Source organism: Maylandia zebra, linkage group LG11 (genome assembly GCF_041146795.1).
Source record: "Maylandia zebra isolate NMK-2024a linkage group LG11, Mzebra_GT3a, whole genome shotgun sequence".
Classification (NCBI taxonomy): Eukaryota; Metazoa; Chordata; class Actinopteri; order Cichliformes; family Cichlidae; genus Maylandia; species Maylandia zebra.
Genome location: NC_135177.1, coordinates 38,634,510 through 38,650,434, shown reverse-complemented (window position 1 = coordinate 38,650,434; position 15,925 = coordinate 38,634,510). Strand labels below are relative to the sequence as shown.

Below are 15,925 nucleotides of genomic sequence, written 5' to 3'. Positions count from 1 at the left end.
ATCAAAAATTCTTGAAAGAGTAGTTGTCAAACAGCTAACAGATCATCTGCAGAGGAATGGCTTATTTGAAGAGTTTCAGTCAGGTTTCAGAGATCATCACAGCACAGAAACAGCTTTACTGAAGGTTACAAATGATCTTCTTATTAGAATATTAGCGCCAAATCACAACAACAGTCGCCTTAAGGTGCTTTATATTGTAAGGTAGACCCTACAATAATACATACAGAGAAAAAACCAACAATCACATGACCCCCTATGAGCAAGTATGTTTGCGACAGTGGGAAGGAAAAAACTCCCTTTTAACAGGAAGAAACCTCCAGCAGAACCAGGCTCAGGGAGGGGCGCCCATCTGCTTCAACCGGTTGGGGTGATAGAAGCAAAGGACATGATTTCAGTGTAAGCTGCCAGTATTATCCAACATGATCTGACAGCAGCTCATTTACAGTTTTATGGAATGTGAGGCTGTTTAGAAAATCTGTAAATGTAACACACAGAGTTTGCGCATATCATATGATTATAGTTTATGATGTTGTGGTGTATCATTGAATTATTGTACAGTTAAATCCTTTCATCTGACTTACTTAAGTGCCCACATGGAGTAGAACCATTGGAAAGTATTTTTGAGTGCATATCCTGATCCTTACATAACTTATTCCCATATTTGTTTGTGTTTTTGTAAAAATTCCATAAAATGTTTTTTACAAAAACATAAAAAAATTCCAAATGAGGCATTCAAAGTCAAAATTAACCCTTTATTCAATTTCATAGAAAACATCTGTTTACAATGTAATCATTGGAAAAGTGCAGAACAGAACGACAAGTCCTTGTGATCACAAGAGAAAATAGTTATAGGAACTCACACTACCAGCAGGAAAGGAGTAGCTCCCATTGCACAGCAATGTTTCCTGTCTTTTTTCACACAGAAAGCAAGTAAAAGTAGGGACTGAAACTATCACTGACTACCAGTCAAATACTGTAAAAAGAAAAAGTATGTTGTGCCATGTAGATATGTAGATTTAACTTGCGACTTCAGCATAAAACAAGCCTGTGTTCTGGCTTAGGTTTATTCAACAGCATGCTCTGAAGTTACAATAAACTGTATGTGTTTCTTTATTAACCAGAGCACAGCAGAGGTCTGCAGGCATGAGATAACTCATGGTTTAAAAGTGTTTTTTGGAATCCAAGACTCAGAAACATTTAATGCCTGTTTTCAGTGAACCTGTTCGTTATCTCCAAATTCCATTTCCTGTTAGAAAAGACTGTAAACAAACATATTGTACTGTAGTGGTTGCGGATGTGTTGAAATGAACATTTACTCTGAACATTTCCAAGTGTATATTCGTCTTATAGTAGTCTAAGCAAAGCCCGTTCATTTTCCCTAATCTCTTCACAAGATGGGGTAGCTAGCGAGGTTGGTGATGCCGCAGAGGTTGCCACGGTTACGTGCCATCAGGATGTATCCCTTGTTGCCCCATTCCTCACCCCAGCTGTGAAGAAAAGCCAAAAGACGGAGTTAAGATGGAACGATGGAGACAATGAAATATCGCCAGGAGTCAAACAGCATTTCAGCTTATCATTTTGACAGATGACATGAAAACAAATCAACAAACAACCAACACTTAATTTTAGTGGACATTTGAGCCACCTGATGCCATTCAGACAAGTGACATGTCCCACCTGTTCTTGACAATCCAGTACTTCTTCCCCTTGGTGTTCACTCCATAGCCTACTGCCAGTACGGCATGATTGACGTCATCTTTGTTACAGTTGGGATCGTAGTAAACACCTAGGTTCACAACAGAGAGAGAGAGAAAAAAAGAGTGAGCTGCATTAGTGAACAGTGCATAAACGATGTACCTCGCACACTTTTTAATGTTGAATATAACCAGAAAGCTGTTGATGTGTTATGTTTAATTGTTTTACTAGTTTTACTAGGTGTGAACTCCATGTTTAGTTTATTTAATTCATATTTAATGAAGAAATCCTGACTAAACAGGCCCTTAAATTCTAGGATTTTATTCCACACACTTTCCTTCCCTTATATGAAGTAGGTGCAGATAATAATTTCATCTGACCAGACATATGAGAAGTTCACTGACCATGCTTGTAGAACTGGAAGCTGCTCTGTTGTGCATCGATGCCCACAGACACTGGACCAACTTTGTAGAGTGCAACAGCCAGCGCGCGCTCATTACCCACTGGGATCTCCTTGTAGCCTTTGCACTGGGCTGCCATGCCTGATGCATTGTAGCGGCAGGTCTGATCCTGCAGGCAAGACAAAGGAGGAGAAAATGCTAAAAGCGTTTGTTGCCGATTTTAAAAGTGTCAATTCTTGATATTTAAGATGCTACTTTTCATGTCCTTACCTCACAGTATAATCATATTTAGGTAGAATATCGAATTTTAATCCAATGGTTATTACTGATTAACCGACAATAAAAGAAAGTTAATAATTGCTGTATAAAATCAATAGTCAAAATACTTGCTATGCAAGGTTTTAGTACCTTGTGACTCTTCTGTCACATGTTATATCACATGATGTGTTTGGTGCAATTCCAACTAACCAAACAATAGAGAGACGGCAGATTTTTATCATTACCGAGCAGATGTACTTCCTTCTCATATTACCAAATAACTAAAGAGGAAACTATGCTCACTCTGTGGGAGAGTTTCCACTTCATCATTTCTGCTGAATCACCTCCCTCTGGTAAGATGTTTGCAGCTACTTTACTGTCAAAATGAAATATTTTCTTCCTCGTTGCATGTTGTTGGTGAAGCGTGTGAAGGGGACAAACGTGACACCCTCACAGCCAAGTGAGAACCTCTTCACCATCTATGCATCTGCAGCTAACAGCTGATTACTGGGTATTATTTATAACAACTAGGTTAAAAGACTTTTTGTGCAAAGCTTCTTTGTAAGAGTGCGTTACCAGAACAACTTCGAGCTTATCTTAAGTACTGGAAGAGGTGGGGCAATCACTCATTTAAAAAACAACAAACACCAACTAAATTATACTTGTTTATTACTTTAAAAACCCCCGCTTGACTGCTTTGGACCATCTTGCTTTTATGTGTTCAAGCACCCAGTGATATTAAAATATAAGTGCTTAGTTTATAGAGGATGTGGCACTCACGACATGAAATGAACTGAAGTGAAAGGCTCAGATTAATAAGCTACTTCAAGTTTAGTTGTGTGTTTGGCAGAGTGGGTTGCTCACCTGTCCAACATATGGGTAGGCCGCTTCAGAGTCAATACCTCCATTTTCATTCACATACTGGAAGGCATTGGTCATGTAGCCTCCTCCACAGCCGTCGTTCTCTGTAACACAGTCCACCAGGTTCTGAGGACTGAGGTCAACGAGCTGCCCGGTCTGCTTGGCCAACTGCCCCTCAAGGGCCCCGGCAGAGCTAAAGGCCCAGCAGGAGCCACAGGAGCCCTGTCAGGGGTCAAAGAAAGACTGGTGAGTAAGAGGTTTAGTTTGATATGTACATACCACTATGACTGGACTGTTGCTGACAACAGTAAGAGGAAACTAAGCCGACATGGAAGCTATAATCAGCAGAAATGTAAGAAACCCAGACCAGACCAGAGTTGGTAGGAAACAGGAATAAATGTGCACATTGTAAGGAAATATAAACCCAGCTGTTCTGATAGGCATTATTTGTTAAGCAAACCATTTGCAGAGAGCCTGTTTTTTCCTATAAAATAATCAGTCATCAAGGAATAACAGCATATTTAAACCATATTTATCATATTAAAGAGAATCATTTAAACAGATTAAATCAACATCACAGCAAATGCTGTGTCTTCTCCTGTCTGTCCACCGGGAGGCAGACTGTGACCACATTGACAATGAAAGAAAGCCATTTCTGTTTGCTGATCGAAATTCTGTAACTGCTGTGAATTTGGGTTGTAAATAGAATCAGCTGCTGGGCAGTTTGTGGTGTTCAGTAATGTTGAAACAGTGTTAATGACACACGGTGAGAAATGGTCTTTTTTACAGGTCTGGACTGACACATCCAGCGCTAATGAATCACTGACACCGCCATCGTGTTTGGCTTTCACCCAGGAAATAGGGACTTGCTGTAATATAGATGAACGTTTATGTTGAATTTAAATGAAAAGGTTATTCTTGTTAACATGTGTTGGGTGTAACTAATGCTTCTGTGCCTGAAAAGGAACAGATCCCTTTCCCTGCATGTTATGAACAACCTCCCTGGAGGAGTGCATGATGTAATAACACTAGGTTAATGCTTACAGCTCTGAAACGCTTACATGTCCACATACATTTGGCTTTAAAGTGCGTCTAGAAGTAGAAGGACCCATTTCAATCTTATTCCCTATTCAGACGAACAAATAATAGCTTATTATTTTCTTTTTTTGGCCTTCATTTTGAAATATCTGAGTCTTCACACCTCTAATGCTCCACGTCAGTCTGCTGCTTAGAGATGCCCCAATTAAAAACTTTGTAAATCTTAAATCAGATCGCTGAATGTTGTTTGTGGCTTTGAGCTCAGCGATAACAGAAATTTGCCTGAACTGAAGAAAACATCAGAAACAGAATTCAGTCATCATAAAAGGAGCTCAGGATGAAGCAGCAGAGCTGTTACTATGCAGAGACTGCAACCAGTTTGCTGCATAATTCATGAACCAAAGGAACCAAAGCAAGAGCTAAAAAAAAAAAAAAATCCTGTTTATGGCTGTGTGTTCAAATACATCCGCCAGGGGGAGACAACGTAACACACAAGCCCTCAAATTTATGTTTTACTAATTTATATTATCTATCACAGTTACCTATTTTTGACACTCATATAGCAATGATTTCTATCATAATTTGTTATCACAATAAAGAAACTGTTGAACATTGTAAAACATTTCCTACAAGTATATTCACCAATTCCACCAGATGAATGTTGTTTACATAAATGGTTGTTTAATTTGCTCTTAACGACCAATTACATCTAATAATGAAGGCCTTTGTTACCAAGTCAATTAACCATGAGAACAGCCTGTTACTTTTAGTGTTGATCTGAGCATTAAGTGGGACTGGTTACGTCTTTAAATGTTTAAATAAACGCTGCAAAGTATTTTTCTGAATCCTTTTTCTTTTTTCGAGGTTACAGTAAAAAAAAAAAAAATCTTCACAAATTGTGAATTACATTCAATTTTTTCAAGGCAACAGGCTGCTGAATGTTTTCATTTATACTAGAGATGAATATAAAGGTGTTCACCTACACTTACATAAAACTTTTTAAAACTATTCATTTCTGATTTCAGATGGTTTCATAAACATGTACTTTGACTTTGTGTAAAACAATGTCAGATATTGCCACTGAACACAACATAAAATGTGTAACTGAAATCCCAGTTGATGTCATTATTCTTGCCTCTGCCTTCAACAGTAACAGTTCCCCACAGAAATCACAGAGGTTTTGAGTTTCACTCTTAAAACTTTTCCTGAAAATAGCCCTAGGAACTTTTTCTTAGTTCTCCACAAACTTTTAGACAAACAATCATATGCCAGAGCCCACAGGAATCCTAACTGTAGATTACTCTGCTAAAATCTACAAAAACTTCCTCCAGTAAGAAACCTGCTGTTTCAGATTTGATTTCCAAGAACTGTGACAGAGCAGATTGTCTCTGTCCTCTGTCCTGTTTGGTCTGCCCCGTGTTGCGATATGCTACACTGTACTTGATCACGTTAAATGTTTCCATTACACAAGCTGTGCCCTTGTGCTGCTATCAATTGTGTGTTGACTGACACATTTCATTTGAATGCTATCTCTAAAACACTTGCACTGAATCTATTTATTCACACATTTCTGATTCATGCTTTTTTTTTGTTAAGTGCCTATTTCTTTCTTTATTAAAAGCAGCAGCCACACATGTTTTTTTATGCTCACTTGGTCAGTGAATTGTGGTTGTGAAAAAAAAAAGAAGTTAAAGCCGCACTTTGACAGTTAAAGAGCTGCTTTCTGAAAACCAACACATGCAGCTAATGATACCAAACAACAACATTTCAGCTGATGATATTAATCCACACTGACAGAAACTAGTCAAATATTATTCAGTTCTCACCTGGTTCTTAACTGAAGTCACCATGCCCTTCTTGCGGTAGTCAACAGATTTGGGAATTTTGGAGGGCATGTCATCCATAGCCAGTGTGAAACTGCGCTCCTGGTTCACTGGGATTTGCAGGCCAGTCATCTTCTCAACCACCTCCTCTGAGGTCTGCATGAACAGAAACACAGTTAAGGTATTTTAAATTGTGTTTCACATCGTAGGGATGTTACTGAATGAACATTTGAACAAAGTTGTAGTCGGGGTCATAGGTCATAACATCCAGGCAATGGGATTTTTGAATAATTGAATGAGAGAAAGTGTTCTTGAAAAAGAACCAGAGTGCCGGGGGGAGCTGGAATACAAAAAGATTTTCAAATGTGCATATGACAAACTGCAGACTTCAAGAAACTGCAGGCAAAGGAGTAAAGGAGAGAGGGATATAAAGAGGTCAAAGGGAATTCAAATTTGTGATACATTTGTACTTTTTACTGGCTGCCACAATGGAACTTTTTGCTAAATAAAATAAAAAAAATCCCCACTTTGTTATTGTCTGGATTCCCTGGGGCTTTTATTACAGCTGAGTCTAAAAGTAGAAAGATCATTAATGGAAGAAATACAGGCCATCTGTTAATTTCGTTTATTTAATTTAAGTGCTTTCAATCAAAATGGAAAAGCATCCTTCATTTCCCACCACCTGTTATTTCATAAACATGAAATTGGCCATTTGTCAAGAATTCAGATGCGCATACTTGTTCTATCACTAATAAATGAGCTTGAGCCCTGCCATGTTGTGCTTCATTTCTGGAGCAGCCTTTTAAAGCCTCTCCGTGTTGATGAAAAAAAGCCACCATCAGTCACAACCCATGCTGGCATGTCACTGACACCGGCTGATTTAAGGACACCAAACCCAGTTTCACATCAAGGGGCTGCAGCATGCATTAGTGAATAAAAAAAGCAGAGATGACAAACCGACTGCAGCTGCAAAAAGCCAAAACTGCTGAAGAAAACATGAATGTGACATGCAGGAGCTATTTTTTACTGTCAAAATTACCCAGATCTTACTCAAACAAGCAAAATATTTGCTGTTCCAGTTTCTCAAAAAGGTGGATTTGATTGTGTCTAGCGTCATACATGAAAGATGTACCAGAAGAAACAAAATATTTTGTACTTTAGTATATTCAAATCTATGTTGGTGTGTTACACACTGCAAGTGACATGTATAAAAAATAGGGACAGATGGTCTTATAGAGATGTAATGTGCTGGGATCACATACATGTCAAAAACAAGATGTAAAAAAAGTGAACATGGAGTCGTGATTAGGACAGAGATGTGCCAGACTGCATGACGATCCACAACCAATAAGAGCGTCTGGTTTTTCAGAAACAGGCTTCTGGGACGAGCAGTGTGAGCTATGGTATGTCCACTGACTCTTCTTTTTGTCAGGTTTTAGACAAAGTCTAAACCAGTGTCCTTACCGTAATTGTCGGGCTATAAGCCGCTACTTTTTGCACAAGCTTTGAACCCTGCGGCTTTTAGTCAGGTGCGGCTTTTCTATGGATTGTCCATGAGCGGATTTGTTTTGTTTGTTCCGCTGTTGTACGGCACTACGTTGCCTGGCGGAAGGATCGGAGTTCAAGAGTGGTATGTTAGTCACATGTCCATCCGCCAGGCAACGTAGTGCCGTACGAAGTAGCGCGAAAAACAAACTTCAAAGTAGCACTACGCGTTCAGCTGGAGGCGTGGATGATGAGCGGCGATAAACTTGCAAAAAGCAAGTTATGCCCAACTCCACCACTGGATTCTGACAGCGTGGGAAAGTGTGAAAACATCCACGATCACCAACGGATTTCGAAGGGCTGGACTGCTGCCTGATGGAGAGGAGGCTCTTCAGAAGGTGTTCGACTCTGACACTGACAATGAGGATTTCTTTGGTTTTGAAAGTGACAACGAAAGAAAGGAGCTGAGAGTGGATGATGAAGCCACCCTGAGCCTGTTCGTTTCCTGGAGAAGAGGACTTTGGTGGTTTTAGTGCGCAGGAAGAAGAGAAAGATGGTGGTGAATGACTGACTTTTCTTCTTGTTAAAGCCGTGTCACTGCACCTGAGCCTAAAAGGTAGTCTGCATCTATTTTTCTGGTGTGCTGTAGGTTATTGTTATGTACTACATTTGTTACTCATTTATGAAGCACAGTACATGTTTTGTACTTGTAATTACCACTACTTGTACACATACCCTAAAAGGTTATGCAAATATGTACCCATAACTTGTTTTTCAAAATATTAATAAAAGTGGTGTGTCTCCAAACAGCCATCTCTTTCCTGACAATTCGATTTGTGCATATTCTCTTACATATGATAAGTCAATATTGAAACACCTGCGGCTTTTAGTCAGGTGCGGCTAATGTATGTACAAAACAGGATTTTCCCCTGCTTTTAGCTTGTGCGGCTAATATTCAGGTGCGCTCTGTAGTCCGGGAAATACGGTAATTATGATGCACTTCATGGAATAAAAAGTTTTATCTGGTATTTGACAAGATTGAACTCACCATGTCTCCCAGATGGTTCATCCCCATCTCAAAGGAGTGAATGCCCAGCGCGGCCTCCTCGTTGTGAGCCTCAATCATGCGCATATTCTTCTCCCAAATGGCCCTGCGGATCCCCTCCTCACCCTGAGGGGAACAAAAGTACACGTCACTGTACTTAAGTTAAAAAAGAGCTCCCTGGCTTACACTTACAAAACAATCCACATTTTTAGAAGCTTTAAAAGTATCACAAATAAATATTGTAGCAGATGTTATAAAGAAGTCATTATCATTTCGTTGCTTCCATTATTATTAGAAACAACGGTGACCCTCCTAATATGAACAACAAGAGGACTTTTACTTTCTAGGATGATGATGCAGCCTCACTTTTGAACTGGTGTGAATGGTTTTCTTATAAAAAAAATCTTTATAAAAAATAAAAGAAACACTTTTTCCAGTCTTAAAGTTTGCTTTCCTTGTTTCTACACTCATGCACGAACACCTGACAGCTGAAAGAAACTAATCTAGGCAAACAGGACAAATTTGCATTATAATTAGCAGATTAAAAAAAAGCTTGTCTGTGTTACAGCCCCATTTCATTAATTAGGTCAATTAAACCAGTGCACATTCACACAACAATCTTCCCTACAGATTATACATATGTGGGTTAAAACATTAGTTTGCCTTTATTCAAATTCCACCACTATGTGTCATCCACGAAAGAGTAATATTATAATATGGAAGTGAGATAGAGCCAAGTGTTTGGTATTGAGAAAATCAAATATGCTCTACTTAGTAGTCTAGGTAATCTCACCAATGATTAGCATAACTATAAGCATTATTTCCATCTTGATATTCATTCCAGTAATGGAAAATGTAAATATGGTAAGGGGACTTTGATTATATTAGATCAGTGATGCCAATTCAAAGAAGGTTGAAAAGCTCTCCTGTGCATAAATACTGATTAAAATCACCATGAGGGGGAGAGAGAGATGTCTTTTCTGCACACTACAGAAACACATGTTATAAAAACTATATACGCACATTCAGTTCATGAATCAAAGCACATGTAACTATACACACTCATGAAAACTAGACATAAACACACACACACATGCCCCAGCTGTGGAGTGCTGACCTCTAGCTTGAGGTGAAGAGCAGAGGGATAACAGATGCTCAGTGAGCATTCATGGAGTAAATCACAGTCCGCTATGGTTTAAGAGCAAACTGCAAACAACCCCTTCTTCACAGCCAGGAAGAGAAACAGAGTATAGGGATTTTTTTGCCGCAGAGAAACCGAGAAAGAGGAGTGGAGGACTTTCCTCTGTTAGAAATTTCTGGCTCTGGTGATATGACACATAAAAAGCTAATGATAAAACTAAATTACAAAATATGCTAGGATTTTTTTCTCCTCTTGTTTCATAATATCATTAAATAATGATTTAAATACCCATAGTTGTTGAATTAGTCTTTTAAACTGAAAAGTGTTGAATTATACTAAACAAAAAAACAAAAATTTAAAGTTTAAAGGAGGATCCAAACATCTACTGGTTATGGATGAGAAAGTTGGACTGACAGAAAATTGCATGTCCTGCTTCAGGTAAGCTTCTGTCTGTTTAATTTTCAGCCAAAACAAAGAAGAAGATCAACCAGTGCTGCCATCAAGTAAGGAGGTAAAATTATCAACAGTTTAAACATAACTGATTCGATCATATAAAACAAAATGTGACTGGGGAAGCATATTTGTTCCCTGTTAATGTTGCTGATGCTTCCTTCTGTGACTCTCTGGCTTTACCTGATCTGCTGTTAGCGTTTCTGCCAAAATAACTGAAACTGGTGGAGCTTCCTTAAAAAGGGCAGCTTAGCCTGCAGACTTACAGAAGCCTGTCTTGGGCTAAGATGTGGAACATGCTGTGTATAAATAAAATATGAGTCTTTGCCACATGTGTATGCAAATGTATTAAACCATGTAAATTATAAATAACTACATGTTGCTGAGACTGGATGAGGTTTTTTTTTAAGTCAAACATAGCATTGTGCAGTCATGTCTATTCCTTTTCAAGGAGCAAGTTGCATCAGATAAGGAAAACCAATGATGTTTTGAAACTGTGATATGCACATTTGATGGGAAAGCACATAATGTGCATATTTTTTTATTTCATTATTTCATTTTAGAATTAATGTATTCACCAAAGGCTTCACCAATACTGCTCTCAGTTTTGTTTTCAGGTTTAGTGTTTTATTTGTAGAAGTCCTCTTTCAGGAAAATCAGATTTAAAAAGAAGCATCTGCTTTTTAAAAACAAAATCTTTATATTTCCTGCCTTATATTTAAGTTTTCTTTGTGCTATTTATATCTCTTAATTTTATCATTATTTTAACTCTAAAACAATAGTAACACACACTCACCAAGCCATTGTATTCTTTCCTATGTGTGCTCTTCCACTCTTCCCACTGGGCATCCAAAGAGTATTCATCAAAACGGCCCAGCGCAGAGGTAGCCAGCAACAGCACACACACAAGTGGCAACATCCTAAAAGAACAAAAAACACCTTCATGTTTTTATTTATACCAAACCCAAAAGTTTTTTTTATTAACAAAGTTTTATTTTTTACAATAGAGTTTTCATATTTCAAAAGTGTCACAACATTATAATTAGGGTATGTGTACGCATATAAAATATCTCAGTGTTATCTTATGGGTGTCCAAGAGAGGAGTTACTGTCAAAATTCCCATTCAGAAACAGAAACAGTTTACCATATGAACTTGCTGGAGAAGCTTAGGTTTGAATCAGATCACTTCTTCATTTATAACCTTCCTGTCTGCACTCGACTGTCATAAGGATAAAAGCTAATATATATATCTATCGATATCTATATATGCTTTCCTATAATCCAGTGAGAGCATTGTGTTTCTGCAGGGGTTTACTCTCATGTGGTTGGTTTCATTATCTCAATCATGCCACAGTGACAAAAACAAAATGCTAAGTTGCACTTCTTGGGAAACAAACCTCTATTCCATGTTTTGGTTTGAGACAGGAAACTCTCAGGATAATTCTTATATGATTTTCAACGAATTTCACTTTCGTTTTCAGGGTCAGACCGGACAATGCTGGATATAGTTTGACAGCAAATGTGAATGACAGCTACAGGATGAAGTCTCAAACACAACTGAACTCCACTGAGAAAATGTTTTCACTCTCGCTCTCATCAGTGATTCAAACATTTTAACTGTGGGTTTTTTAAGTCCAGGCAGTGTGAAATTTTTTCTCTGCCTTTGTTTCTTGGGCTTTCTGAGTCCATCTTATATTTTAATACATTGTGCTTCTAATCTGCATTTGTGGGCTTTGTTTCCAGTAAAGGTCGCTGACCTTGGAGTTTCTCTTAACTAAGAGCAGAAAACAATATTTCCTTTTGTTTTCTTTTCTTTTTCTTTTTGATTCCTGCTTCCTACACTCATGGATTATACACAGCATGGCTTCACCTTTGGGTGAAAATCTATGTTTTAAATAGAGCAATCCCATGATACATGCCAGTAATTCAGCATATGTGCACAATGCTGAGTATGAGTCACAAGACTTCTCCCTGTGGTAGCTTATGTTTTGAAAATAAATTTATATTTTGCATAAAACATTAGCATTCATGACTTTTTTCACATTCCCAGATGTGTGTTTTTTTTTTTTTTTTTTGCATTGGTATGTCAAACTTTCCAGAACTCAAACTGGCTGCCAGTAAATGTTACGTCTCCCTGCCCCCCTCTTCCAAGAATGACTCTATTAATGTGCAGTTGGGTCAAAATTGTTCTGTAATCTTTTTTAAGGCTGATTACTTTCTTAGCTGCAGAAAAGCTATGCATATATTTGAACCAACATTTATGGAAAAATCTCTTTCAAGGTCTTGAAAATCAGTTCATGTAATTAAGTAAGAGCCATGTCTAAGTTCAGTTCAGCTGAGTTGTTTTTACTTAAATACTAAAATATCAGAAAGCAGCAGTTCTTTCAAACTGATTTAAAGTTTAAAACAATAAAGTTACAACACGCACAAAAGAGCAAAAAAGATTTTGTGTGTTAGGAGTGTTAGGAGATCAGCAGTAAACAAACTTACCTGAAGTCCAAAAGTCAAAAAGCTCAGGGAATTCTTCCGAGTTTGACTTGGTCTTCCTCTGCTGCTGAAGTAGGTCAGTGGGCGAGTTTATATCGGCTGAATTTTGAGGAAGTACAATGGGAGCTCCAGGCCTGGGGAGGAGTTTTCTTCTAACATGGAGGGAAATTACATCTGGTTTCACTGAATAAACCGGATGATGTCAGGTGTCAGGTTACAGAGACATGTCTGAAAACTCCACAGAGGATGTGGCACTGCTGCAGTCTGGGTTAGTGCTTGAAGAACAACAAAGGTGCTTTGAAAAAAAAAAGACCTGGAACTTGGCCTTTCTTTACAAGTCTAACACTGATTATCTTTTATAGCAGAACATTGATTTATATACATGACCATGCTTTGTATTTTGTTCAAGAATCAAAGTGACCTTTTAGTCTGCTTTCAAGTTTACTCTAAATCATGAAGAAGAAGAATAATGCTAGGTTAACATAGATGAATGGATGGGTCTCTGAGTGATTAATTATTGAGCAAAGATATTTTTATTCCAAAAGGAAGGAAGGAAGGAAGGAAGGATGCAGCAAAAAAGGCACATGGAAAAAAACAATATGGTACAAGTGTGTACAATGTAATAGTTGTCAGCCAATAAACTGGGTTACTCAGTTTGCACTAAAAATAATTTGACGGTGGGCACCAGCAGCGGCTGTTACAAGAAAACATGTCATCTCCTGCACTGCAAATTTAGTACTGCTATTATTTATTTAGCATTTAGTGTGGTCATTATGAGTATCACTGGAACCAAACCAACGCGATAAGTCAAAATATTTGCAAAGTTTTTTTTCAGGCCTGTCGGCTGAAGATTTCCAGAGACTCTTCCAGCGCAATTTCTTTTGTCTCTTGTTATGCTGAAATTTTTCTCAGCAGAACATTTTCTCAGAACGTTCTGACACTTGGTGTGGAAAGGCTATTAAGGCTACTATATGTATTTTTTTATGTTCATTGTGTGTAACTGGAAAACAATTTCTCTACTTGAAGAATAAAAACCAAACGTGCTTATTTTAGATTTTAGATTAATTATACAAGAACACAGCATGTGAAACTTGATCATGAGTGGCAGTTTGATAAAAAAAACATTCCCACGGCAGAATCCAAATAGGTCTTTGCCATATTTGTATTTGCTCCAATTTCTGTCTGTTTGGTGGTACTTCCTCTTGCTGTTAGTCATGTGTGTATATACATGAATGTGTCTTATGACTCCTATACTCATACTGTTGTCTAGCACATATCTAGACAGTGAATTAAATATAGGAGCATCCCGTGCAGCTGAGATGTCCAGTGATACATGTCCATGTTGCTACAAGTTAATCAGACGTATAATCATGTCTCCATGAACAATAACACATTGTTCAATGGAGAGGCCTTGCTAACACAAGTGCTTGCACTACCATTATCACAACTGCTATTACAAGATTATTCATGCATATCATTACATATCAGTCTATCATGTGTTTGTGATCTGGACAAATATATATTTATGCCACCTTGAACTTGAAACATACCAAGGTTTTGCAGGCAATGAAACTTTAAGATGCTAACATGATATTTTGGTGCACAGCTATGAACAATAAATGACAGGACTATACCTTGTCTTGTATTTGTGTAAATTTAAATCTTTATTGGCTCCTTAATTCCCTAATCAGTAGTGGCTATTTTATGCATGTCCTTGCTCAATACAAAACATTGATCCAGCACAACATGAAGTTTCAGCAATTTGAAGTAAATCAGACAAGCATGTATTATGCTTTCCTGCAGCACTGCAAGGAAACAAAGGAAATTAAGATACCAGTTTGAGTTGTTTAAGTCAGACTCCTGTTGTCTCATGTTAGCTTGAGCTTGATGTGTTGCTGAAAAGAGACAATTTGTATGTAGAACCACGAGTGTGGATTTTGCTCCCCATAATTTATCTTGCCATTGCATTACTGAGGGATATCTTCAGGTGCTAAAAAAACTACGAGTGGCCATGAATCCATTTATAAGATGGACAATGACAATGATTTTTCCATCAATATCTAACTAAAACACCTTTTTAAACTCAATAGTATTAAAATCTAATCTAAACTCATTGAATACTGGAAGTAAATGAAGTTCTCTGTAATTCCGATTGCCACTCTGAGATGAAAACATCAAACTTGATGGCGAGTTAGGCCTGTAGAACTAATTTTATTGATAGCCACAATTAAGCCACTACAAATACACAAAAATATACTAAATGGCAAAACAAGGTGGGACAATTAAAAAAATAGACATGAATTACCTTGTTATTACTATTGTTATTACTCTTGTTAAAGTTACATGTCATTGTTAGATATCTAGCTAAAAGCTGCTGATAGTGGATTGCAAGTCCACAGTGCACATTTATTTTTACATTATTTGGCCTGATGGTGATATACTTTTATATTTTAATCTTTCTTGATAGATTTAAAATATGACTTTTGGTTTAAATAAATGAATTCTCCAATATTTTTGTAAATTTCTGCGATGTTTAGCATATTTTTTTCATGAGTAGGTTCAGAGCTGTATTCTGTTTTGTTTGAATTAATTATCAAGTGATATTATTCTAACCACTTATGAAAATAGGTCATTGCAAAAGCAAGTTTTGAATACATGACACCAGCATGTATTAGACAAAAAGAAAATGATCCAGAATCCTGCCTTGTGGGACTCCTAAGGTTTAAAAAAGATATTACATGACTGATTTTACCCACTGGGACAGTTTAGTTAGAGGAAAACCATGAATATCAAAAGGCAAAAATTTAAATGAGCAGAGTTTGTTCAGCAGAATCCGACGATTTACAATTTCAAAGGCTTTATGAAAAAATCAATATGCAATCGGAGACGGTATCATACAGTGCACAAATGCAGCTGTCGCTCTCTCCTTTGCTGCTTCAGTTCTCCTCAAGGTCAAGAACAATCTTGGGTGCTGTGCTGTTGTGTTAAGATCTCTAGTGTGTTAAGTGCAGTGCAGGCAAGCAGCTCAAGGCAATGGCTTTCATCACTGACAGCTCACTATCTAACTTATAGGGTGGCTGTGGCTACAATGTAGCTTGCCATCACCAGTGTATGAATGTGTGCGTGAATGGGTGGATGACTGGATATGTAAAGCGCTTTGGGGTCCTTAGGGACTAGTAAAGCGCTATATAAATACAGGCCATTTACCATTTACCATTTAACTGATCGATATTTTAACTGA

The 15,925-nt window shown here is 37.7% G+C and overlaps 1 protein-coding gene across 1 annotated transcript; it reads right to left on the bottom strand.

Moving 5' to 3' along the window:
• Nucleotides 1-738: 738 nt before the first annotated feature.
• LOC143421218 (cathepsin K-like) lies at nucleotides 739-12,821 on the bottom strand. The gene is made up of 8 exons (XM_076890438.1): nucleotides 12,688-12,821; nucleotides 10,994-11,117; nucleotides 8,610-8,732; nucleotides 6,080-6,232; nucleotides 3,219-3,437; nucleotides 2,100-2,265; nucleotides 1,678-1,786; nucleotides 739-1,487 (listed from the first exon to the last, which is right to left on the bottom strand). The coding sequence occupies exons 2-8, from the start codon at nucleotides 11,114-11,116 to the stop codon at nucleotides 1,388-1,390; spliced, it is 993 nt and encodes a 330-aa protein (XP_076746553.1). The 5' UTR covers nucleotide 11,117; nucleotides 12,688-12,821; the 3' UTR covers nucleotides 739-1,387.
• Between the last annotated feature and the right edge of the window lie 3,104 nt (nucleotides 12,822-15,925).